General features: G+C 40.2%; 1 protein-coding gene across 1 annotated transcript; it reads right to left on the reverse strand.

Moving 5' to 3' along the window:
• Window positions 1-21,539: 21,539 nt before the first annotated feature.
• LOC117259849 (trace amine-associated receptor 13c-like) lies at window positions 21,540-22,559 on the reverse strand. Its single transcript, XM_033631629.2, has one exon. The coding sequence runs from the start codon at window positions 22,557-22,559 to the stop codon at window positions 21,540-21,542; it is 1,020 nt and encodes a 339-aa protein (XP_033487520.2).
• Between the last annotated feature and the right edge of the window lie 4,639 nt (window positions 22,560-27,198).

Here is a 27,198-nt window from a genome sequence, read left to right on the forward strand (position 1 = left end):
CATTTAGTCTTGCCACGCCGTGCTGCATCCAGCTGGCCCCACAGATCTTCCTGCCCCAAAGCAGGCTGAGGTTGCTTTGGCTGCTACGGTTGAGTCCGCTGCCTGCCCTGACCTCCCTTCAAGGTGCCTGACACATCCTCCGCACAGCGATGGGCTTCCTGGCCCTGCTGAATCATCAACTATGCGTCAGGCCCATACAAGCCAGATGGCTCAATAGGTATTTTGAGCAGACACGCCCTACCGTCTGGCTGCAGCATGGACTGTGACAGTCAGAGATGACGCCTGGCCACCCAAAAACCTGCCATAGCTCTGCCAGCTGCTTCACCCTGCTCTCTCATGAGCTTTGGAAGAAGTGAGGAGACACATTGTAGTTCGGCTATTAGATCTGTACTACACTCCTCCTACAGCTGGCCAACCAGATGGTGCTGGTACAGGGACAGAATGGCACCTGTGTTTGCCAGCTGTGTCTAGACTGCAATGGCTTCATGCATTTTTCCCAGCAAGCCATCCATTACCTTGCAGTTTCTACTTGGGCAATTCGCCTTGCCACCAAGACAGCCAAAGCCTGATCCATGACCCAATTGTCATGCAGGTTTCTTTTCAGCACTGTAGCCTGGCTGACTGAGAGTCAAAGCTCTATTGAGCCTTGTATTCCTTTAGCCCTTAGCAGTAATGGTTTTATGAGCTTTTTTAATGACAAAATTCTAACTATCAGAGGCAAAATTCATGACCTCCTGTCCTCAGAATAGTACCTATCTAACCTCAAACACAGCTGTAAGACCTAATATATATTTAGATTGCTTCTCCCCGATTTCTCTTCAAGAATTGACAGCAGTGATTTCTTCATCTAAATCATCAACGTGTCTCTTAGACCCCATCCCAACTAGGCTATTTAAGGAGGTCTTTCCTTTAGTTAACACTCATATATTAGATATGATCAATATATCCTTATTAACAGGCTATGTACCACAGTCTTTTAAAGTAGCTGTAATTAAACCTCTACTAAAAAAGCCCACCCTGGATCCAGAGGTGTTAGCCAACTATAGACCAATATCTAATCTTCCCTTTATGTCAAAGATCCTTGAGAAAGTAGTCGCGGACCAGCTGTGTGATTTTCTCCATGATAATAATTTATTTGAGGAATTTCAGTCAGGATTTAGAGTGCATCATAGCACTGAGACAGCACTAGTTAAAATTACAAATGACCTTCTGATTGCTTCAGACAAAGGACTCGTCTCTGTACTTGTTTTATTAGATCTTAGTGCGGCGTTTGACACAATTGACCATCAAATTCTACTGCAGAGACTGGATCACTTAATTGGCCTAAAAGGTTCTGCACTAAGCTGGTTTAAATCTTATTTATCTGATCGTTTTCAGTGTGTTGACGTTCATAATGAATCATCCTTACGTACCAAAGTTTGTTTTGGAGTTCCGCAAGGTTCTGTGCTCGGACCAATCCTATTTACTCTATATATGCTTCCTTTAGGTAACATCATTAGAAATCACTCTATGAATTTCCATTGTTATGCGGATGATACTCAGTTGTATTTATCAATGAAGCCAGAAGAAAGTAATCAATTAACTAAACTCCATAACTGCCTTAAAGACATAAAAACTTGGATGAGCACCAATTTCCTGATGTTAAATTCAGACAAAACTGTTATTGTTCTTGGCCCCAAACAACTCAGAGACTCTTTATCTGATGACATAGTTTCTCTAGATGGCATTGCTCTGGCCTCTAGCACTACCGTAAGAAACCTCAGAATAACATTTGATCAAGATTTGTCTTTTAATTTTCATTTAAAACAAACCTCACGGACTGCATTTTTTCATCTGCGTAATATTGTGAAAATTAGGCCTATCCTGACCTGAAAAGATGCAGAAAAATTGGTCCACGCTTTTGTTACCTCAAGGCTGGATTACTGTAACTCTCTATTATCAGGTAGCTCTAGTAAGTCCTTAAAAACTCTCCAGCTAATTCAGAATGCAGCAGCATGTGTACTAACAGGAACTAAGAAACAAGATCATATTTCTCCTGTTTTAGCTTCTCTGCACTGGCTCCCTGTAAAATCCAGATTTGAATTTAAAATCCTACTGTTAACTTATAAAGCTCTAAATGGTCAAGCTCCGTCATATCTTAGAGAGCTCATAGTGCCATATTATCCCACCAGAACACTGCGCACTGAGAACGCAGGGTTACTCGTGGTCCCTAAGGTCTCCAAAAGTAGATCAGGAGCCAGAGCCTTCAGCTATCAGGCTCCTCTCCTGTGGAATCATCTTCCTGTTGCGGTCCAGGAGGCAGACACCGTCTCCACATTTAAGACTAGACTTAAGACTTACCTCTTTGATAAAGCTTATAGTTAGGGTTGCCTTGTACCAGCCCCTAGTTAGGCTGACTTAGGCTGCCGGAGGAGCCCCTATAATACACAGGGCACCTTCTCTCCTTCTCTCTCTCTCTCTCTCTCTCTCTCTCTCTTGTGTCCTATTACTGCATCTTGCTAACTCGGCCATTCTGGATGTCACTAGCTCGGCTTCTTCTCAGGAGCCTTTGTGCTCCACTGTCTCTCAGGTTAACTCACATTGCAGCAGTGCCTGGACAGTGTGACGTGTGTGGTTGTGCTGCTGCCGTGGTCCTGCCAGATGCCTCCTGATGCATATATATACTGTCAGATATTAATATATACTTTCAACATATTGTACCACAGTAACCAGAACTATAATTATAATATTATTACTTTCATTAATGTTGTTGTAAGCTACTGTAATCACCGTCTGTCCTGCATCTCTCTCTGTCTCTGTCTCTCTCTCTTTCTGTCTCATTGTGTCATATGGATTACTCTTAATTTATTATGTTGATCTGTTCTGTACGGCATGTATTGCACGTCTGTCCGTCCTGGAAGAGGGATCCCTCCTCAGTTGCTCTTCTGAGGTTTCTACCGTTTTTTTCCCCCGTTAAAGGGTTTTTTTGGGGGGAGTTTTTCCTTATCTGGTGTGAGGGTCCTAATGATAGAGGGATGTTGTATGCTGTAAAGCCCTGTGAGGCAAATTGTGATTTGTGATATTGGGCTTTGATTGATTGACAAGAAGGGCTCTGCCAGCTTGCCATCGTCTCTGTCTGTCTCGAGTGACATCATTGTAGCGCAACCAGAAAGTACACTCTTTAGCTATAGCAATATTATATAGCTTACTGTTTTGCATTAGTTTCCCTGAGCCAACAGATGTAAGTGTGGCCACAGTATGGATTATTTTCTTTGACACCGGACAGCAGGACACTTCTACTGGAGGGAGATGTTTTTGTTGTAGTGAGGAAATGGAAAGCCTCTGCAGGTGCGAACTGGAAAACCAGCTACACCTTGCGGTAGCTAACTGTGGAGGTAAGTTTAGTTTAGTTTTAGTTTTATTTGCACATAATGTTAAAAAACAGACAATATAAAATTTACAAGACCTCTTGCACTCCACCCCCATTTTGTAGCAAAAACGCCTAAAATGACATACCCAAATTAAAATGACTGTAGCGTCTGAACCGCTCTGACTACATGCATGCATGAGGTCTTGCCAGAAAGAAAACTCTCTGAAGTTTCTTGTGAAAGTGTCAGAAACACTCTAGGTCTCTGATACAGAGACAGAGTAATGGGCCTCTGAAGTCAGTAAAGAATTGAAGATTTTGAATAAAATAAAATAAAAAAATGTTTTTCAGGATGAATAGCTGTCTGTGGCTTCATCTGAGCAGGTAAATGACACTGTGGGGCTGTAGGCACACTATCATTGAACATTTGTGTCAAATTTAAAGAAGATTGCTCGAAGTATGACCATTATACAGTGTCTCTTCCATGCAAAGATCCAGGCGGAGCTCCAAAAGACAGAGCGCTCACTCCGCTTCAAAACAGTACTATCAGTGATCAAACAACACTCAGCCAGCTTTAAACATCGTACCTTATTGATATCAGGTGTGATTATGATAGCTGATGGTGTTTATGACACAGAAACACCATAAAATATCACCAGATAAAGCCATATGAAACGTGAAAGTTATGATCCCACTTCCTAGGCAGTATATCTCTGCCAAAAATAGTGGTACGAGTGAGACTCTTACCTTTTATAAAACAGCTACATGCCTGCTAACAGCTTTGCATGAGATCGTGAGTAATCCTTTAACTAAAAACGGCATGACATGGCTTGCCACCACTCATCGCGATTTTGGACTTTGTGTGTTTAGGCTGCTCTGGTGCAAAATCCATTAGAGATAAAAGAAAAACGATGCCGGATTCAGGAAGACATCACATGGTTTGATGACATAGTACACCTGTGAGATGTTAGAGAGGTTAAAAAGGAAATGTGCCAGACAGAGTTGGGTATAACACGTTACAAAGTAATGCGTTAGAGTACTTTGATTACTTTTTGCAGTAACAAGTTACGCATTAGTTTGCTGTTTGAGTAATCAAATAGTTGAGTACATTTTCAAACAAGCCATCAGTTACTTCCATTACTTTTAGAACGCTGGTCCTTCAGCTCTGAAACAGCAACGACTTTGGTTTTAATAACGGAGATACCTTTAAACCTATCAGTTCGAAAGAAGCCATGAAGCTTGTGACTAGCTACGTGGTAGAAGAAATGCTGCCATTGTCTACGGTGGAGTCTAAAACTTTCCACAGGATCCTTCAGTAAAATACCCACGACTCAATAGATGGAGGAGGACTTGCTGACAGACAAGTCAAACTCAGGCCTTGCATTATGCCTGGTACACACTACACGACTTTTCTGCCCGTTCTGAAAGTCACTATGTCACATTACACGATTGTGGAGTCATAAAATTGTGCCGTGACTTGAAAATGGAGGGATTCACTCAGCCGAGGTTATAAGGGGCTTTTAATTTGAAACAAATTCAGGAAGTGTTGAGTTTGAAATGATGGCGCAATGTGTTAACTTTTTAAAGACAATGGGAGCGGATAAACAGTAAATATATAAAAACACAGAGGGATTAATAAATAACAGACCATCTATAATGTTGTCTGTTTCAAATGAAGCTGGTAGCCTCTGCAGTTGTGGTGAGTAAAAGCCCCGCCACTATTTGTTAATGTTATTACATTATGTCTGTCTCCGTTATGAAGAAATAACTTTGTTTGCTAGCTTGATGCTAATGGGAGTAGTCAGCGCATTATCATTTTCCCTCTTTACTCTGTGTGGTAACATCCCCAGAGGAAATATTAAAAACGCTGGGGTGTTGTTGTCATACAGTTGTCTACGGCAACAGTTCATTCTGTGTTACTACTGGTCAAAGTGACGGCTGTGATGGGAGAATTGGATCTCAGTGAAGGGCAAGTGGTCCATAACTAACAAAAAATGTAGGCTAAGCGCCCTGTGGTCCATTGCCCAATAGGAAATGTAGAATACTCAAAAGTACTTTAAAAATACTTGAGTTACTTTTCTCAGGGAGTTACTTTGTAAAGTAACTGGTTACTTTTCAAAAAAGTGATGCAGTAAAGTACTTTGATTACTTTTAAAGTAACCCTTACCCAACTCTGGTGCCAGAGAGGTTAGAAGCCACTAAATGCTTATCAAGGAACCTCCCCTCAATTAAATCATACAATAAGGATAAGAAATAAACAAAACAAAACAACAAAAAACAAAAAGGGGGAAGGAAAGCAGAAGGACAAGAAGGAGGAGGAATGAGGAAAAAAAAAATCAAGACAAAACAAGAGCAAATAAAATGACCAAAATCAGTATAAGGTTATGTGTTTGACAATGCACAAACCACTAAGAAATAGTCAGACCAAAAACAAGGACAATCCAAACAAGGAAAAAAAAAGATAATTCCACATTAAAGTTGATTAATTAAATACTTATTCATTTGATTTTTGAAGATTGCCAGTGAAGATGATGCTTTAAGAGATGGTGATAGGTTGTTCCAGAGAGATGGTCCTCTATAACTCAGTGAGAATTGAGCAAGGGAAGTCTGACAAAAAGGGCGATGAATGTCTTTGGACTGTCTAGTGGAGTATGAGTGAATATCAGGAGAAAAAATGAAAAAAACTTTGAAAAACACTTGGTAAGTCATGAGTTAAATGTATAAATACACAAATCTGGTATTTGTTTACATCATAGATAAAAGTTTGTATCTTCTGAATAAAGAAGCTGAATGGTACCATCTATTAACAAGACTAATCATTCTCAGAAATCTTTTTTTGGACTAATAGAATCTTATTGAGATAGGTAGAGCATGTAGCGCCCCAAACAGAATTACAATACATAATATAAGGAAAGATTAGACTGTAGTACAAGGTTAAATGACAAGAATGATTGGTCAGTGAACAAACTCTGCTCAAGATACCAATTGACTTCATAGTCTTTTTGCATACATGATCTATATGGAGTTTCCATGTTAACTTCTCATCAACAATGACTCCTAGGAATTTAATATGAGGAACTTGAGTTATTTCCTTGTTGTCTAAGATAATTTTGGCATTTTCTTTTAAGTATTTAGCGCAAAAGAGCACAAAATTAGATTTATTTAAATTAAGAGAGTTTGTTCACACAAAACCAATTTGAAATAGATGATAATTCTCAAAATTTTTGTGTGATGCAACCAGACATGTCATCAGCAAATAAAAGAGGTAAAAACAAAGTTGCACACCATTGGCAAATCATTGATATAAATCAAGAACAAGAGAGGTCCAAGGATAGAGCCTTGGGGAACACCACAAAGTATCTTCGCTCTACGTTAAGAATGCCCATTAAATGATACATACTGTTCCCTGTCCTTTAAATGATTAAGCAGCCATTTCAAAGCAACACCTTGAAAACCATATTTCTGTAATTTTGTAATAAGTATATTGTGATTGACTGTGTCAAAGGCCTTAGACAAGTCCAAAAATTTTTTTTATTATCTAAAGCAGTGGAAATATTATGAACAAGTTGTGTAATACCATTTCTGTTGACATTTTTTTTCTAAAACCATATTGGTTAAAGTATAATGTTATTCTCATCCATGTGTTTTTTAACTCTTGAATAAACCAGTTTCTCAAGAATTTTGGAAACAACTGGTAAAATGGATATAGGACGATAATTTGTGTATACACCAGCATCCCCAGATTTGAATAGCGGTATAACTTTGGCTAATTTAAAATCACTTGGAACAACTTCTGTCCTGATGGATAAAGTTAAAATATGTGTTAGAGGCTGAATAATGGAAGTAACCATTCTCTTAACAAGACTAGCTCGTATTTTATCATGTCCTGTAGGGGAATCTTTTAATTCGAGAATTATGTTGAGTAGCTCCTTTGGAGTAGGAGGGTCGAACATGCTTAAACTGGGATATTGATTATTGAAGTTCTCAAAAAGATGACCATCCATATTCTCAATTTTGTTGGCTAATGAAGGACCAATGTTAACAAAGAAATCATTGAAACCATGTGCAATATCTGAAGGATTAGAGATTTTTTTCTCACCTTCGGATAAAACAGATGGAATAGGTGTGGAGGCCTTTTTCTTATTCAACAATTCATTGATGAGTTTCCATGTTTATTGGATATCATTACGTGATTGTTCAAATTTAGAGAAGTAGGATTTTTTGTAGTGTGCATCAATTTAGTGAAATGATTCTTATATTTTTTGTAGAATTCAATGTTAAAAGGGGTGGGGCTAACAATACATTTTTTATATAGTCTATTTTTTACAATGGAGGATTTCTTTAAACCTGGAGTCATCAAGGGTTTGCAATTTTTAGACTTATATTTTCTATTGATTTGAACAAAAGGAAAGCATTTATGAAGGTGTCCATGAAGGTACTATAAGCACATTCTGCACTATGTTGATTCAGTACATCTTCCCATGAAACTTTATCTATTGAGGCTTTAAACAAGTTCTCCTTTCTCTTAGTAAACTTACGACAATATGTTTTCTCTTCTAGATTTTTTTAGGTTTATTTGAATTATTAATTAGAAAAAAATGAAAAATTGGAAAATGATCTGAAATATCAGTAAATAATAATTGATTACATGTTCAAATTAATTTGTAAATATATTGTTAATTAAAGTTGCAGAGGAAAACATTATCCTAGTAGGTTTAAAGATGAGGGGATATAAGTAAGATGCATGAAGAATACTCAGAAAATCTGAAGATGAATTGGGTTCATTTTTTTAGAAGACCGATATTAAAGTCGCCAAGGAGAATGCATACCTTACCCTTGCTACATATCAGCTCAACAGTGGAGGACAATGCATCATTGAATGAACCAGTATCAGTATGAGGAGGACGACATATACAGCCAATCACAACACTTTTACCACCAAAATCACTGAGAATAGGTACTTTAGTTCAACAAAAAGAGATTCAACCTCGTTTTGATCAAAATTACTGCTAAGCTCTTTTCTTTCAATAAAATGAAATTTGCTATCTAAAAAGATTGAAACACCACCACCTTTTTGTTTTTCTACATGAGTGCAAAGCCTTATAATGAAAAACTGAATCAAGAGATAGCATTTCATCACTTAGCCAAGTTTCTGTTAGAGTAAGTACTGAAAATGTATGGTTTAAACTAGACAAATATTGGGTTAAATGATCATAATAGGAGTGAAAACTTTGCAGCAATCACTAATCCTGGCGTGATTGAAACATTTTTTCATGTTCCTAAGATAAACTGGAAAAAACACCCCAGGCCTGCAGGAGCTGATGGACAGCTTTCAGTCAAGTGAGTAATATCGCTTTATAATGCACATTTACAGTGCCTTTTCATCTAGCCTTTAGGTTTGCCTTGAATGTTTTTGCAAGTTGCAATAATACATTTTCGAGGCATGATCGTCCGTGTCGTCTCTTTGTTTGCTTTTACCAAGTGACCTAGCGTACCTGTCCCACAGCCAGCTGCAGCTGTTGCTCACCGGTGTATCCCTCCGCGCAGGACGTAAACACACTATAGTTCTGTGTGTCAAACTTCTTCTAAAACGACTAAAAAGGACTCTCATTTTTCGAATTAATGTTAAACATGTTTATTTTAAATGCATGTGTAGAAATACCGGATTCAGGGTTTCCGTAACATTTATTTGTTCAGTTTCACGAGTAGGCTACTGACCCCCTATAGACTTCAATTGTATTCGCTAAGCTAAGCTGCAATGCTAACGGCTGAGACCCAGCCACTGGACGTACAGACACAAAAAAAATATCGATCATGTTGTCTCAATATGAAAATCATAGAGAAAGGGCATAACTCCCAAATCGTCGGAGTATTCCTTTAAGGATAGAGCTGTGCTCCCAGGTGGTCTCTCCTCTCCCGTGTGCCCTTATGCTCTTCCTGCTGATTCGGCACATGCAGTTTGGCCTCTCTCTGCGTAAGTCCTCCTCCTCCTCCTCGCAATAATGTACTCCATCTTTGTAGATCATGTTAAGCAAGAACATTTTAACATTTGTATAGGCAATCACATGAAGCACGTAAACCCTTAAAGGAGCAATAAGCGAAATTCATCATTTCTAGATTGAAGGAATTAAAAAATTGCTATGTGAAGAACTAGAGGTGTAATTTCATCTGGAGTATAGCATGACCTCACACAACCTCTCTCTGTGTTGATCTCTAGCCCATTGTTTACAAGCCGGTCTGGCTGTGTGTTCATGTACGTTCATGTGAATCCCCACCTCCCCCCCCCCTCTCGGAGCCCTTGGCCCTCCCTCCCTATAATAGGCTACGGCCAGTGAGCAATGGCAGCGCATATTTTCGAAGTGAAATGGCGGAGTCAAATGTCTGTCTGGAGTCAAAAGTCTGGCATCTTCACAGGCGTTGTTTGCAGTAGGACTCACCCCCATCCCCCAACACATGAGTGCTGCGTGTGTGTGTGCTGGATCACATGTGGGGCAATTGTTTGGTCACTGTAACCTGTTGCCCAAGGTATGCCACTATTTACAACTGTAGTTTCATACATGAGTCATGTACGTGTCATACTTTTTACCTAATGTCATATATTTTGGGTAATGTCAGTCTGTCGTAGGAACAAGGAATATGATGTTGGTGTCCCATATGCACTAGTTCCGTTGTACTTGAGCAAAGGTAACCATTGTTCAACTGCCTAGTAGTGTTTTCTTATTCAAGTGAAGACCTATGTGTTAATATTGTGTTTGTTTTGTCCTATTAGGCGGACCTCTGTTGCCACTGCTGTTTTGTCCTGTAGTTAATTTAGTTTTCATACCTTTTTAGTTTTCTTTTTTGCTTCTATTCATTTGTGATAGTTGATTTGGATTATTTTCTGTCTTAAGGCAGACTCAGTTGGCTCTACCCTGTCGCACTGTATGTGTATGTGGATTATGTGAAGGCCCGTGAGGGAACTATTTTACTGTTTTGTACACCTTTATTTTATAAATTGAAGTGGGTGTGTAGCCTATATAACCTGAGACTTGTGATATTGCTGGGTTTCTTTTCTGCCAGTTACAGGACAGTTGGGTTGTTATATACCTGTAGGTGGTTGGTCACTGGGTGGAGCTTTTTGGCTATCCAGGGTTTTTTTTTCTTTTATCTGCTGTGGCCTTAACGTGTGTGTGTGTGTGTGTGTGTGTGTCCCTCTGCATGAAGAGTGGGACATTCTCTATTGCATGTGTTTGCTGTGTGTATTAACCCGTGTGCCTTTTTGTCTTGCAGTGCATGTGTAAACTCCCTTCATGCTCATGGTGGTGGTTTCCTCCTCCCTTCACTCCCACCCTCCTGTGGGTTTCCCTGGCACCCTTCCCCCTGTACTGGTAATGAGCTCAGCCTAGAAATCTTAACATTTTAGAGTGTATTTTAGAGTCTATTTTGCAATAAAGAACCATATTTTTTACTTATAGCCTCTGTTTTCAGCTTCTTTCCCCAATAAGTTAAATACTGGTGGATTTAAATAAAAGTGCTATTTTGAAACTAGAAACTCACGTCTCTGCTCCTTTTCTTCTCAAAGAACTTGTGTATTGACTTCTCTGGGTGAAATTCCCAGAGTGGCGTTGTCTCTTGTACTCTGGGGTTATATGCCCCGGGTGTGTGTATTTATATATATATATGTATATATATATATATATATATATATATATATGCATGCGATTGTGATTTGAGTGGACATTATCGCGATTTGCGATTACAATATAATACTACATAAATGGTATCATAAGTCTTCTTGCTTGAGCTTCAGTGTTTCCCCTACATTATATTAGAGGGGCACTGACCTGACATATTTATTGTTATGGACAGAGTATAAATAACCATCAACAGACTGAGCACAGTCAAAGAAGCTGCTCACTCAGCAGTGCAGCACAGCACTGTACCTACAGTGGAGCAAGTATGGAGCTTTATCCCTATCTTTATTCAAGAGAGTGGTCTATCAGTTTGAAAGCATTATTTATTGATTTCATGTTTGAAAGCATTATTTATTGATTTCATGTTCAAAAGCCCTGCTCTTGCACTCAAATAGCCTCTGCTTGCGCTTGGATCTACTCTGTTTCTGCTCAAACTGTGTGCTTGCACTCAGATACCATGTTGCTTGCACAGATTTCCTGCTCGAGCTTCGGCTTTTCTCCTCATGCTCAAACTGTTCCTGTGCGCTCGTGGAATTTCTGCTCTCAGATTTCTGCCCTGCGCTTGGATTTTTTTGTGTAACAACCCTGTCAAAATCCCCCAACCGATAGAACGCCAGGTTTACTGTTGACCAATGAAATGATCCCTGCCTCCTTACGGGCACGCTCGCTTTAGTTTTAGAGCGTCCCGTCCGGGCGGGTACTCTTTAACCGGGTTCATCCACTCCCACCCTCTTTCCCTGTCAGGAGTTATTTTTCAACAGTCACTGGCTCACTATTATCACTTACATATATATATGTATATATTTAAGCAATATCTCACAAGAGGGAGTGATGTACTGTGTATCGTCACGGCTGTGATGCGGTCATGGGCACTATGGCACAAGGCTGCAGGCCGAGTGCCGAATACAATTACAGCCGTGATGATATACGGTACAACGTCACGACCTCAAGTGTGATATTGCTTTTATACAACAGTTCAACAACAGCTTAAATAGCAATGCTGAGTAAGGAAATGTTAACAAAAGGTGATGAAATAAATTATTTAAGTATGTTATGTAGCTTCGCGAAAAAATCCCAGTTCCCCCCAGTCTGTTGCTAGGCAATGCAGCACACACGCCAGAGCCATAGATAGATGTTCTATTTATCGCTCTGACACACGCCAGGAACTCACAAACTACTTTGTATTTACATTGATCTGCAACTGTGTAAATTCGTCCAGTTCGGCTGATGAAACGTTGGCAAACCTGGATGTTGGCACGGCCGGATTCAAACACACCTAGAGGTCTGCACAGAAGAGTCCTGGCTTTCCTTTCCCTCGTCCTCTCCTGATGACCACTCATAATTTAATTCAAATGTAATTTTGGGGAAAATATCTTCTTGGTGTGACGCTAAAGTGTCAGTTTGCTTCACTGTTGCGAGTGTGACAGTTGGTTAATTAACGGTTGTATTTATATTTATAACACCTGTGAGCGGAGTGATTTTACTGTTACCTGTCCCAGTGATGTTATACTCTATATCAGCCCTCACCCCAGATAGCACACCTGGCCGATGTTGGCCCAATTTATAAGTTTATATCGTTAAGACGTAGCAGGGAGAGCGTTTGCTCATTGCCAAGACGTCGCTGAGATGTCGGCCTTTAATCGAAAATGACCACCACGCGACGTTCAAACGATCAATAAAAGAAGCTGCGCTCAGTGGGCGCTCCTTCATTAATATTCATATGCTTTGTTAACTACGACCTTTATTCATTTAGGTCAGACCTTTCAAACTACAAATATTTCACCATTCAATGTGAGAAATCAATGCTAACATTCAAAACTAGCTTTACTGTTACCATATCCTATTTCATATGTAAGTGTGTACAATGAAGAGCCAAAGGTCAATTTAACAAAATTTATTTTCAAATTTCCACAAACTAAATTATCTGTTGGCCAGTCCGCTTCTCCTGGCAGCCTGCAAGAGACAGAAAAGACGATGAGCACATAACTTCAAGAAACAAATCCCAACTTCACCACTGTATTTTTTTTTGTTAGCATTTCAGCTGTATTTTAGCCAGATTGAAGGCTTTGGGTCCATCACTCTGCTTCATTTAGTGTTGAAACGGTTAAATAACGGGATCCGTTAACTCTGTTAATTGTTAACAGCAGCTCAACGATCAGTCCTTCATCTTGGAAAAACAGTGGTTCCAAAACTGCGCTATTACCTGTAGCCACCGGGTCAGTTTGCTTTGCAGAGGAGGAGACCTCGACTGATAAATTGCCCATAAAATCACATTAACAACATATCGAAGATGAAGGCATCCTTAAATTTCACTATTTGACCTCCACGGTCCTCTCCGCTCCCCTCACACACACTTGAGCACCTGTTCTGGGATACACAGTGTTGGCCCGCCCAGCCTGACCTCCGTGGTCCTCTCCGCTCCTCTCAGCCACACTTGAGCATCCGTCCAGGCTGCGGAGGTCAGGCCGGGGGGCCGCGGAGGTCAGGCCTAGGCGGGCCATAGGTGAGAGCTATTTTATTTATGATAATGGCCATTTTAGGACCAAGGCTAAGGGACCATTTAGGAAAAACTGCTTTTAAAGCTGACACGCTAAATATTAACATGCAGTGACAATGTTTTAAATGCAATATATTGAAGGCAACATAATGGAATCAAAATGAAATGTACATCTGTAACCAAAAGTGTTTTCAACAATGACAAGTGTAAATAATTAATACTATATGAACTCCTCTAACATTTATACCTGGAAATGATTTTTTTTTCTTGCTTGTAAATTTTGAGTATTATCATTGTCTGCGGAACTCAAACTGCACTTCTTTCTGGGGATGAACAATATATATCAGTGCTGTTTGTGATTTTATGTAAATGTACATTAAGAAAAAAAATAAATGAACACTTGAAGAGTCAGATGTGTTGTTTCTTGTTGTGTTAACAGTAATGAAGTCAGTTAGATTTTGTCAGGTGTACCTATTCATCTTTGCTCATTACATCAGTTTTTCCTCACGTGCTGTTGTCCAGCATCCAGTATTCATCATCGTTGGATGTATCTATTTGCATCCACATTTCCATTTTTTTGGAGTATCTGGTAATGTTCACACATGCATAGTGAAAGTGTTGGCAGCAGTCTGTGCACTTGATCATTTTGCCAAAGCTTGGCTTTTTGCAGTACAGACATTTGATCTCTTCAGCCAGGTCAGTGTCTTTGCAGCGGCAGACAAGTTCTGGGAGGAGGTGGTCCATGAAAAATGATTCAGCCTTGGGAAGAGTTTCTTGTAGAAAGGGCTCATCTCTCCGTAGCCGGCAAATGATGCTGCTTGACTTCGTCCACACCATGAAATCACAAATGGCCATTTGACAAACATACATTTGTAATTGAATCTGTGAGTAATATGGGTGGGTGGGTCGCAAATCATAGTTTCCATCAAGGCAAAAGGATGCATCAGACTCTGACCCCTCTAGTCCATCCCTGTACTTGTATGGACGCTTTATCTCTAACAGGCCTGTTCCACAGCAGTCACAGGAGAATATCCCATCAGGAGAAGCAGCCAGGTATGGCTCATCTGCTCTCACTGTTAGACCCACTGCTTTTACATTAAAGGCCATGTGTATTTTCTTCATTTCTGTTTCATAATGTTTAGGTGCAGTATCTTCCATTTGCCTTCCTCACATGACAGCTGGAACAGTGAGATCTGTGGCTGCATATTGCATGATCTGTTTCACAACACTTTCAACTGAGGTGTCTTTGCACTAAACAACCCTGTGAAAGGTACTGCCTGTTACACGCCCCACTCTGTGGAGTTCCCATGTTGTGCACTTAGCCTGCTCTTTAGTCACATCCTGTAGATGTTCCAGTCTGTTAATTGTGCATTGCCCTCTCATTTTTCCATAGCTGGTTTTGCACTTCTCCTGAAGGTCGGCTGACAACAGGTCCCTAGCTGATGGGTCATACATAGCTGTCAGGGGCTCAGGTAGTTCTGATCCAGATTCTGATGCTGTGTCTGTGTCTGACTCTGCAGCTGTGTTGATTGATGTAAACAAAGCAACGTCTGGACATATGTTTTTGAGAGCCTGGAGATCTTCCATTGTAATTGCTGTGTGAAGGAGGAAATGTATAGATGTAAGGATTATCACATGAGAGGGCGTAATTTTAAAATAACACTTACGATTTTATTAAAATGCTTGATACGTAAATATTATATTTAATTTAGCTCTGCAGAAAAATTTGTACAATTATATGTGTATTATTAGGTAAATAATACTAATAAATAATATAATAATACCTAATAATAGCCTACATGTCACTCTGCTGAAGCTTCAGTCCACTGCGGAGGGTTGTGCGTAATAGTTCACAGACTATCAGCGTGTTACGCACCATTTCACTCTCATGTAGGCTACCTGGTATAATTTGAGATGTTGGTGTGTGATGGACTTGAGGCAACTCTGTCAGGCGTTGCTTTGGTCGGCTGAAGTTGGTGTTTTTCAGCTTTTGTGGCTCAACCTTTTTCGGGACATGTCCTTCCAATGATTTGGTTGGGACATGCAGGCAACCTCCTCGGTGCGTCTGCGCCCTGACAGTGCATCTTGGCACATGATGGCTGCAGCATGACTGCAACAAGAAGCGAGACTGGTGCGATGGATAGATCTATTAGCAGAAGTAAGTGAAATCATGAGCTCACAATATCTGCTGTGTGAGACTTACCCAGCCATGCATGTGCAGTTAGCGTTTAGGATGTACCCAAGATTCCTGTGCAAGTACACCCAGGCATCATAAGGTTTTGTTTTTAGTCCCTGTCTCTGGCTGGGCAGGACACCTGCCCTCAAAGCGCAAAACCCTGAACCCGTGTCATAAAACTTTAAATTTTGCACATGACCACAAAGTACATACAGTAATTATTAATTATATGCGTCTAAAGATTTATATGCACGCAAATTGTCCTTTGTGTACACACTGGGCTTCTCTATCAGATAACTGTATATGTCGGGCCGTATGATAGCTGGCCATTTGGACATATCTGAAATCCATTCCTCACTGGGAATATTATATGGGTCTGGTAATTTCTCACCATTACTGAGGACCAATTTGTTGAGGTAGTCGGTTCAGTCTGAGCTGCTTAGGCTGTTGATATAATTGGTCTGAGCCATCTCTGTTCCAGAACTAGCTAACGAGCTATCAGACGTGTAGTGTAACGTATTTTTACAGTGACATTGGCGGGTTTTTTTTCTTCTAAATGTTGGCAGGCCGTAAACATTTTTACTTTGACTTTGTTAGCGTTCACTGACGTTACCACCATGCTCCTGATACTGTAGACATCCAAAACAACCATCACAACCTGGTAAGTTCAGTGAAATTCATGGACATTTCAGCAAGTGTTTTTCTGATTTGTGATGCAATTAAATACGAAGAGATTTTTATATGAAATTACATTTTATTACAGTTGAGTCAGCGAGAACTTACAAACAATACAGCATCTACAGTGATATCAATTCACTCCAAAGTAGTCTTTTGCCCCCTGGATGCGCACGCACCTAGTATTGTTTGTACACAAGAAACCCGTCTATATAATATTACTTACGAAATTATGATGCTTTGTCGGTGTATGTGTTATTCCAAATTGTCAACTATCTGTTTCATGGCACCAACGTGACATAACGCAGTATAACGTTAGTTAACTTGTGGCCTGAATTATAACTACAAATTATGTGGAACTGTGTTTTCCCGACACACTTATTTTGTGTGTAGTTTCCCAAAAAACACAGATAAAAGACGGGCATGGGTAGCAGCAGTGAGGAGAAAGGACTTTGTCCCAAGTGACTCCTCAGTCATCTGCAGCTGTCACTTAAGACCTGAGGACTTCGACAGGACTGGGTAGACTGTCCATTTAAGGGACGGAGTGACTCCCTCTGTATTCAGTTTTCCCGAGCATCTCTGCAAGGACTCCTAAAAATTATACTACTGTACACTGTATATATTTTTTGTAAATATGACCTAATAATGTAAACAGTTCTGTGTCCAGGCTCCCATGAGCACTGTGGTGTTATACATATGAGATTAAAGCAAAATTTTGTGTAAACATGCAGCTCTAAGTCATTTATTTTCACTTGTACAAAACCAACATTTGTTAATTAGAATGTGTAACTACACTGCAGCTCGGCACAACCCTGCTGATACACTATTTTTTGCACATTGTGTGACTTAAAATGTGAATAAACATTTATAATCAAAATTAATAATTAAATGACATCATGGTGGGCATTGTACATCTAGTAAGAAAAAAGAATATTTATTACATGGGGAAAGTTTAGTTTAAATGTGTTGTAGAACTATTACTGTTACTTTATCTACATAAGATCAAATATTTTGGTATGAAAAGCTGCATTTTTTATTTAACCAAGTATCCTGTATCATAACTACATGTCTGAAGATTGTAACAAACTAAACCGCATGAAAATCGGTTGAGAATTCAGCGAGTAATGATGATTTTAATCATAAATAGTCTCCTGCCTCAATAGACATACATGCATTAGGCAGCGCGGCTCCACCTGGGCAAGATGGCGGCCACGTTGACGCATCGCTCCAATGAGGAGCACCGTTGAATGCGGCATCTACGTATATATATCTATGTAGCTTGTGGGCGTGATGTCAACAAACTCCACACACTACAGGAGAGGTAGTCATGTTCACAGGCACACATGTTAACATTTATTTACATTACATCGCAAATCGCAGCCTTTTATGCGGTTATGTAATCGAACAGCCTGACATCGCTATTGCGATTACATTAATCGTGCAGCACTAGGCCTATATATATATACAGTACAGGCCAAAAGTTTGGACACACCTTCTCATTCAATGCGTTTTCTTTATTTTCATGACTATTTACATTGTAGATTCTCACTGAAGGCATCAAAACTATGAATGAACACATGTGGAGTTATGTACTTAACAAAAAAGGTGAAATAACTGAAAACATGTTTTATATTCTAGTTTCTTCAAAATAGCCACCCTTTGCTCTGATTACTGCTCTGCACACTCTTGGCATTGTCTCGATGAGCTTCAAGAGGTAGTCACCTGAAATGGTTTCCACTTCACAGGTGTGCCTTATCAGGGTTAATTAGTGGAATTTCTTGCTTTATCAATGGGGTTGGGACCATCAGTTGTGTTGTGCAGAAGTCAGGTTAATACACAGCCGACAGCCCTATTGGACAACTGTTAAAATTCATATTATGGCAAGAACCAATCAGCTAACTAAAGAAAAACGAGTGGCCATCATTACTTTAAGAAATGAAGGTCAGTCAGTCCGGAAAATTGCAAAAACTTTAAATGTGTCCCCAAGTGGAGTCGCAAAAACTATCAAGCGCTACAACGAAACTGGCACACATGAGGACCGACCCAGGAAAGGAAGACCAAGAGTCACCTCTGCTTCTGAGGATAAGTTCATCCGAGTCACCAGCCTCAGAAATGGCAAGTTAACAGCAGCTCAGATCAGAGACCAGATGAATGCCACACAGAGTTCTAGCAGCAGACCCATCTCTAGAACAACTGTTAAGAGGAGACTGCGCCAATCAGGCCTTCATGGTCAAATAGCTGCTAGGAAACCACTGCTAAGGAGAGGCAACAAGCAGAAGAGATTTGTTTGGGCCAAGAAACACAAGGAATGGACATTAGACCAGTGGAAATCTGTGCTTTGGTCTGATGAGTCCAAATTTGAGATCTTTGGTTCCAACCGCCGTGTCTTTGTGAGACGCAGAAAAGGTGAACGGATGGATTCCACATGCCTGGTTCCCACTGTGAAGCATGGAGGAGGAGGTGTGATGGTGTGGGGGTGTTTTGCTGGTGACACTGTTGGGGATTTATTCAAAATTGAAGGCACACTGAAGCAGCATGGCTACCACAGCATCCTGCAGCGACATGCCATCCCATCCGGTTTGCGTTTAGTTGGACGATCATTTATTTTTCAACAGGACAATGACCCCAAACACACCTCCAGGCTGTGTAAGGGCTATTTGACCAAGAAGGAGAGTGATGGAGTGCTGCGGCAGATGACCTGGCCTCCACAGTCACCGGACCTGAACCCAATCCAGATGGTTTGGGGTGAGCTGGACCGCAGAGTGAAGGCAAAGGGGCCAACAAGTGCTAAACACCTCTGGGAACTCCTTCAAGACTGTTGGAAAACCATTTCAGGTGACTACCTCTTGAAGCTCATCGAGAGAATGCCAAGAGTGTGCAAAGCAGTAATCAGAGCAAAGGGTGGCTATTTTGAAAAAACTAGAATATAAAACATGTTTTCAGTTATTTCACCTTTTTTTGTGAAGTTCATAACTCCACATGTGTTCATTCATAGTTTTGATGCCTTCAGTGAGAATCTACAATGTAAATAGTCATGAAAATAAAGAAAACGCATTGAATGAGAAGGTGTGTCCAAACTTTTGGCCTGTACTGTATATATATTGACAGTAATTTTTTGTAAGTATATACGATACGATATATATGATAGTGTATGTGACAATAATAATCATATGTGTATAATAATGGCAGAAGTATGACTGGCAGGACCACCATAATACAGTTAGTAATATTTATTGGTGATTATGAGTACTACAAATTATGATTCTATGTGTTTGATGGAACTGAATTAAGTATATATTTGACTGGTCAAACTGTACCTTAACAGCATAAATAGACTCGCATCAAAATTCAAGCAGTAGCTGCTTGACTGCAGTCTTTACACGGTTGCTGTTGAGCTTTGCTGCTCTGTCTTGTCAAACTGTGTGTTGTCGGTGCCTTCTTAAAAAAAAATAAAAAAAACCCCCACAAATTTATCAGTTCTTAATTTGTTGGGGGTGTGTCATTACAGTCAATGTGTGAGAGTTGGCAGCCCTGCACAACATATTTTCTGTCATTTCCTACATGCATCAGTGCATGTAGAACTGAGAATGGGCACGTTAGATTTTACATGGACTATCATGCATTATGCATGTGGTACTTCCAGCCCTTCCAGCCTTCCTTTGCCTTAAATGTTTAATCATAACTTCTTTATGTGACTTTTACAATACTTGAAATAAAACAAAAAAAAAAAAAAAAAAAAAAAAAAATATATATATATATATATATATATATATATATATATATATATATATTTAAAGTCTTTGGATTCAGGATTTTTAAAACTTCACAAAAACAATTTTGTTACAGTAACCAAACATGTGTAATGTGTTTTTACACTGAAGAATGACTAAAAATTCAAGATTGTAGATGCAGGACATTTGAATGTTGCTGCTTATCATACTCGCCAACCTTCAGACCAAAAAGCTACAGATAATTTTAAGACCATAATGAGGGGTTTGGGGTCTTCCAACAGACAAAAAAAGAAAAAGAGTTTTAGAGACGTTGTTTACTACATTCTGGTGACTGTTAAAGAAAAATAATGATAATAAAACTACAAAGAGTAAATACACTGCATCCCACACAGAGGGAGGACAGCTCAAGACCTTCAGGTAGCTGCAGTGGCAAATGCAGGACAGGCCAGAGGATGGAAACAGCCAGGGAGGTACCTCCAGTGGAGAGGTGCAATGGTGCAAATTTTCCAAACAATTGTAACAATAATTTGCATCAGACCCAGTGTGCAAGGTTTCTGTGCAAAACAATTTGTATCAGATGAAGGATTTAAAAAATACGAAAATACAGGCGTGGCATGCAAAGGCCTTAGGTCAAGCTGTTTTCAGGATAATTGTAAAAAAAACATTAACTTAATTGTTACAGCTCCAACCTGAGGTCAGTGTCAATTTGTGTGCCTGAGTAGTGGGTGGAATTTGTAGCACGCTTGCAAATTTTGTTTATGTTTGGACTTACGATCTTTGCTGCACAAACACTTTTAGTGAGCAAAAACTAAGACGAAGAAGAGGAAGAATGAGAACAAACAGAAACAGGCTCCAAAACCAATTGCCACTGCTTGGACCAGTATTCAGTGTTCATAACCACATGAAAAGCTATCTTGAATCATTAAATTATCTGGACACAAAAAGTACAGGTTGTGTCGGCTGATTATTTTATTTTCTGTTTGTATAGTACTGGGACAAAACACTTAGATTTTAGGTGTGTTAAACACATGATGCAGTAATGCACAATATTTGAATACAATTTTACATACAACTAAAAAGCATTAAAAACTATGTATGCATTGTTAAAAGTTAAATTGATCAAGGGGCCATGATTTAAAATAATAAGGTATTGATTATGCAAGTTATTACAGGTAGGTGAAAATTTTGACATGAAAAATAATGTGTGTGTTAGCAATCACACACAGAGACAAACATGAATAAGGGTCACAGTAAAATAACACATGATGTATTGTAATACAAAGATTTTTGTCTGATAACAGTTGCACGACAGTGATTTTTGAAAAAAAAAAGAGCAAAACAAAGACCTTTTATTGCTCATGCAAGTGTGTGGATAAGAACTTGTTTAAAATAATATTATATTTTAAAATGTTAAACAGTGCAGTTTTTGAGTGAAGCTGTGTCATTTAACAGATAAAGTCATGGTTGAGGAATTTGATGCAAATATTTTTAGAGTGACAATACAATAGAAACATCTTTTGAAGCGGGGATAAAAGAAGGCATAAATAATTGGGTTTAAAGTTGAATTAAAGTAACCCAACCAAAAAAATGTTTCAAAAATGACAATAGGTGTACTGAAGCCAGTGTGGGGATCAACTGCAGAAATGATAAAAAAGGGCATCCAACAAAAGATGAATGCACCAACCACAATACCCAGAGTCTTTGCAGCCTTGTGCTCAGACTGTTTTATCAACCCTTCTCTTACTCCGTCATTTGAACAATTGCTCATATTGTTGATCTTTTTTACTTGCTCTTTAGCCACGATGAATACTTTAGTGTACAGACAAACCATCACAGTGCAGGGAAAGAAAAAGCTGATTACACTGTCTAAAACTCCCCAAAGATGGTTATAGACAGGGTTACAACTGCCAAGACAGTTTAGTGATGCCATATAATCCTCTAACCCTGCACTGTTGGCCTTTGAGTACAGGAGTCCAAAAGAGTAAACAGCAGCCAGTGCCCAGCTGGCAAATACCATAACCCAGGCAACTGGCATGGTGATATTCCTAGAATAATGCAGAGGATTGCATATTGCTTGCTGTCTGTCTACAGCAATGCAAATTAGGTGTAAGATAGACACAGTGGTAAAAAACACATCAAAACTGGTGTGCAGCAGACAGAAGTCATCACTATAAAACCAGCAGCCTTGAATGGTCCGGATGGTGCTGAAGGGCATCACAATAACACCCACTAGTAGATCAACCAGAGCAAGAGATACAATAAGGACATTGGTAGGATTATGCAACTCCTTGAAATGACTTATAGACACAATGACAACAGAGTTCCCTAAAATGGTAATCAGCATGCCTAAAACAAACAACAAATAGAGGGCAACTTTGGTCCCCACACTGAAATGTGCCTTAATACACGAGGTGTTAGAGCCTGGAAAACAGTACTGTTCTTGCGAAAGGCCAAAAGTCATCATAAACCTAAAGTCATACGCCAAAACCTCAGATACCACCCAACAGAACCCACCAGAGAGAGGTCCATGGGAGAAACACACGGAAATATCTATCTTGTAACCAGAGACACATTGTAGAGGCCTCCTACAAATCACCTGATACACTGTGCGATCCAATTAAAAGCTTGCTATTAGCATATATGCTAACATCCAAAATTAATTCATAAGATATTGTAATATTTGCAATGTGGACAATATGCCTAAATAACAATTCATAGTTTTGAGAACAAAATCATTTATTGTTGAGAAATAAAGAAGTATATTTACTAGCATTGTATTTTTTTAAAAGGTAGCAAATTACTGTGTAAGTGTATATATATCAAAAGTACACGTATCAGGTGCTGGATAGGTAAAGTGCACTGCACAGATGTTGGGACACAATAAGAAACATTCATAATTTGTTCAGATTGGAGCGATTGATGGATGGATGGATGGATGGATGGTTAAATCATACACAGATCAAACAGCATAAGAACGCTCAAAAAGGTAAGCAGGAAGTAAAAAAAGAACTAAATCTTAATTACCGAGGCAGTCCCAGGTCAGATTACACATATCCTTCCAGTGTGTTGTGAGTCTGGCCCAGGGTCTCCTGCCAGTTGGATGTGCCCAGAGAAAGTCTAATGTAAGGCACCCAGGAGGCATCCTGGGTGCCTTACATTAGACTTTCTCAATGGCCCCATTTAATGCAATGGAGCAGGACTCAGTTAAACATTCACACACACTTAAACACCAATGGCACAACCATTGGGAGCAATTTGGGGTTCACTATCTTGCTCAAGGGTGTGGACTGGAGGAACCGAGAATGAAACAGAAACAAACCCGAAATTAACTTGTGAAGCAAACCCGAAATGAAACAGAAACAGTCCTGAAATTAACTTGTGCCCTTGGTAAATTTCATTTGTGTGTGAGAAACTGGCTTTGCTGCTGTTTTCATGACACTTATCAGCTCATCATGCCTTGCCCTCCCATCCCTCTGTTTTATCCACAAATATGTGACTGTATCTTCTTTGTCACACTCAGCTTGCACTATTCAGTGTATGAGCTCTGTCCTTTTAGCTTAAACAGACCGACTGTGTTATGCTCCTATATTACCCACTCATCAAATAACACAAAATACAACTTGATTGTTTCACTCTTTATTTGTTAATTTCTTCACGACTCACATTTCCACCACACCGCTGATTTTCTGAGTAGTGAATGCAACAGTTTACCTCCTGAGCCACTGCAGAGGAGATGTGAGATGACCATGCCAGTATCTCTGCCATGTTGATCTCAAGGAACCTAAAACTGATCACTTGTTCCACCTCAGTTCCATTGATGCCGATATGGTTGTGTGCCATGCCTTCTTTCCTCTAAAGTTTACAATTATCTCATTGGTTTTGCTGACGCTATGCAGTAGGTTGTTCTCTAAGATCTCTAAACTCTGCAAGTTGGTTAATTTTCCTGCAATATGAAGTCATTTGTAATCAGCCAATGATGGTTATGTATTCCAAAAACTTCACAACAGAGTTCTCTCCTTGTTGGGTATTGCAGTCTTGGGTGTACAGTGCAAACAGAAGGGGGCTTAGCACAGAGCCCTAGTGGGGCTCTGGTGTGCAGCAGTAGAGTGACGGACATGTGGTCACCAATCCAGACTGTGTGTGTTCTATCTGCATGAAGTCAGATCACCAGTTGCAGAGTGTGGTAGACTTAGGCAGTGTTCTCATTTAGGATCTGAGGCACCTGCGGGTAGCAGCTCTTCCTGAGCTTCTCAGTGCTGGCCTGGTGTAACCAGTACCTTCTTCCTGACCTCAGCCAGGAGAAAAGTTCTTTCTCTAGGTGATCTAGAGAGAGGTCTAGGCAGCACCTTGTGAAAATATCATTTAGGCAGGGTAGTGCACCACCTATTGTATGTTCAGCTGAATGCGCCACTCTTTACAGGGTCTTGCAGTTTTGTTTAGTATCCTTTCTGTACCAGGCAGTGATGTTACCTGGATATGACGGTGGTTCATGAGTAAAAACTCCTCAGTGTTTAAGGAGGTACCCAAAATTTTCTCAAGAGTCTGACGTAAAACACTCTCTGTGTAACCCATATATATCTCCCTCGCAACCCGACCTGGTGGGGGTGGTGTGTGTTGTCCTCAAGGTTGGGTCCTTTACCAGTGGCCTGGGAGTGTAAGGTTCTGTGCAGTAGGCCTATCTTAGCTGTTCCTAGGACTGCAGTCTTTGGGAAAGAGTCCTCAGATGTTGTACCTGGAATTTGCTGGAGCCACTCTCCCAGTCTGGGACTCAAAGCCCCTAATGCTCTTGTTATCACTAGGACCACTTTGGACCTCACCTTTGTTGGGATTCACAGGACCACAGATGATATGTCATTTGTTAAAATCTAAACTGGACATGTGAAGGCTTTTCCTCTCTGCATGCTCTTTGGTCTTCAAACAAAGACAGCTATTTGACACTCATCTCTACAGGAGGTCATCTCACACCTCAGTGAGACACAAGTCTCAAAATATGATTGGACAGGACTTTTACAGTGACATGTGACTGTGATGTCATAGGCATCTGTAGAAGGTCTGCTCCCTTCAGACAATCTTTTTCTTACTCGGGATTTGCCAAGCCACCCACACCTCTTCCCGGTTGGGCCTGGACCAGCCCAGATGCCCAGACCATGCTCCATTGCCCCAAACCACTAAAGGGAGGGCAACTGATCACAGACTCTCTAACCTGAACCAGAAAGTTAGAGGTGCAAGCACAAGATTTGCAACTAGCTTTCTAGCAACAAGGAGAACCAAGTGAGTTAACACCCAGCATCTAACTCTGTAAAGACCTCGAGCGACCAGCTTCCTCAGAGTTCCACTTTTGGAACAAAGGACACACCAAAGACTGCATCTGGAACCACAGCTCTTTCCAGCATTCTTCTGCCAGCTAACAAAGCAGCACACCACCAAGTGACTCTTTCTTCCATCCACACAAGGATCGGTAACGTAACAACTGGGCATAGCTTTATCACAGCTTTACAGGCTAAGCAAGACTGTTTAACTTGTATGTGATTTAATGCTGTTTATTGAGTATTTGTCGTGATTGTTTGCAGTTAGGTCATTCATTAGTTGGCTTCGCCAAAGCTAAGTGTTTAGTTTGCTAATACTGTTCAGAAACAGATTCTTGCACACAACTAAACAATCTCTGCACTAATCCAGACCGTCTGCAACACATAACACATTCACATAGACTCATCAACAAAAAGGCTTTCAACAGAGCTACACCCAAATAGGCATCTCAAAGTTCCTGCTTCTTTTCCTTTGTCTTTGTCCTGACCACATGGTCAGACAACACCTCCCCCAATCTGAAGCCAGCTTTGATTCAGCCATCTTGTAGTTCTCTGTTGTCAGCCATTTTGTTTTGTAGGCCAAACGGCTCTTTGATCACCACACCCGCCTCTCTCTCTCTCTCTCTCTCTCTCTCTCTCTCTCTCTCTCTCTCTCTCACACACACATACACACACACACACACACACACACACACACACACATATACGCACCAAGTTTGTATAGTTAGTTAGAATTTGTGTTTTTTGGTTTTGCTTTGGTTACTTTGTGAATATAAAATATAATTCTTTGGAATCATACCTGCTGTCTGTTTAATGTTGCACAAGAGTGAATGAATAGTCAACCTCTGCTGCATCAAGCACTCCGAAATCCTTCAGGCTTTACTGTTAATTTTGGTTATTGTCATTAATTTAATTATTAATCAAAACTCCAAATTAATAGTTTAGTGTATTTTATGAGACTGATATCTTTAACTGGCTATCATTTGCCCTTTACGGGAATGGTGCCCCACGAGGTGATTTAATGTTAATTAAGTCACATTATTCAACATAATTATTAATTATTATTAATAATTATTAATTATTTCCGATAGCCAGTTTACAACTTTAATGGTGTCCCCTTGGTGAGGCCTAATATTGTTGTTCCCAACATAATTGATGCCTCCGTGTGTACCCTGACTTTATGTTCCTAACACCTTAAACATCTGTTCCAGTTGTTCCTTCAGCCCCTGGTACTTCTCAGTCTTTTCATGCTCTTTCTCCCTGTTACTGTCAGCTGGGATTGCTACATTTACCACAGCTGCCCTCTTCTGCTCCTTGTCAACCACCGCTATGTCTGGTTGGTTAGCTAGCAGCAGCTTGTCAGTCTGGAACTTGGGATCCCACAGGATCTTAGCCTTGTTGTTCTCAACCAGTGTTGGTGGTGTGACCCATCGAGACTTGGAGACTTCTAGTCCATACTTGGCACAGATGTTTTTGTACACTGTCCAAGGTCCTTGGTTGTGCCACTCAGTGTATGCTGGCCCAGCGTGCATCTTACATCCCAACCCTTTTCTAGCAACTGGTAGGATTTCTTGATGTCAGCCACTTCCTCTGTCTGTCTCTTCCTCCTCATCACCCTCTGTCTTCTGCTGTCTGAGGCTCTTTTGAGCACGTCATTATGGGGGGCCATCTTCCTGATTTATCCTTGGATGCTCCGTGTTTAATCCTGAATTGTGGCTCGGATACTAACTAATCCTCACCCTCCCTCTTCTCACTGCTCGTAGAATCTCATGGTGCTGGACTTTGGGTGGAACC

Source organism: Epinephelus lanceolatus, chromosome 4 (genome assembly GCF_041903045.1).
Source record: "Epinephelus lanceolatus isolate andai-2023 chromosome 4, ASM4190304v1, whole genome shotgun sequence".
NCBI classification, from domain to species: Eukaryota; Metazoa; Chordata; class Actinopteri; order Perciformes; family Serranidae; genus Epinephelus; species Epinephelus lanceolatus.

Excerpts from the sequence above, each read along its gene's own strand:
- LOC117259849 (XM_033631629.2), bottom strand. The coding sequence starts at position 22,559 with ATGACTTTTGGCCTTTCGCAAGAACAGTACTGTTTTCCAGGCTCTAAC.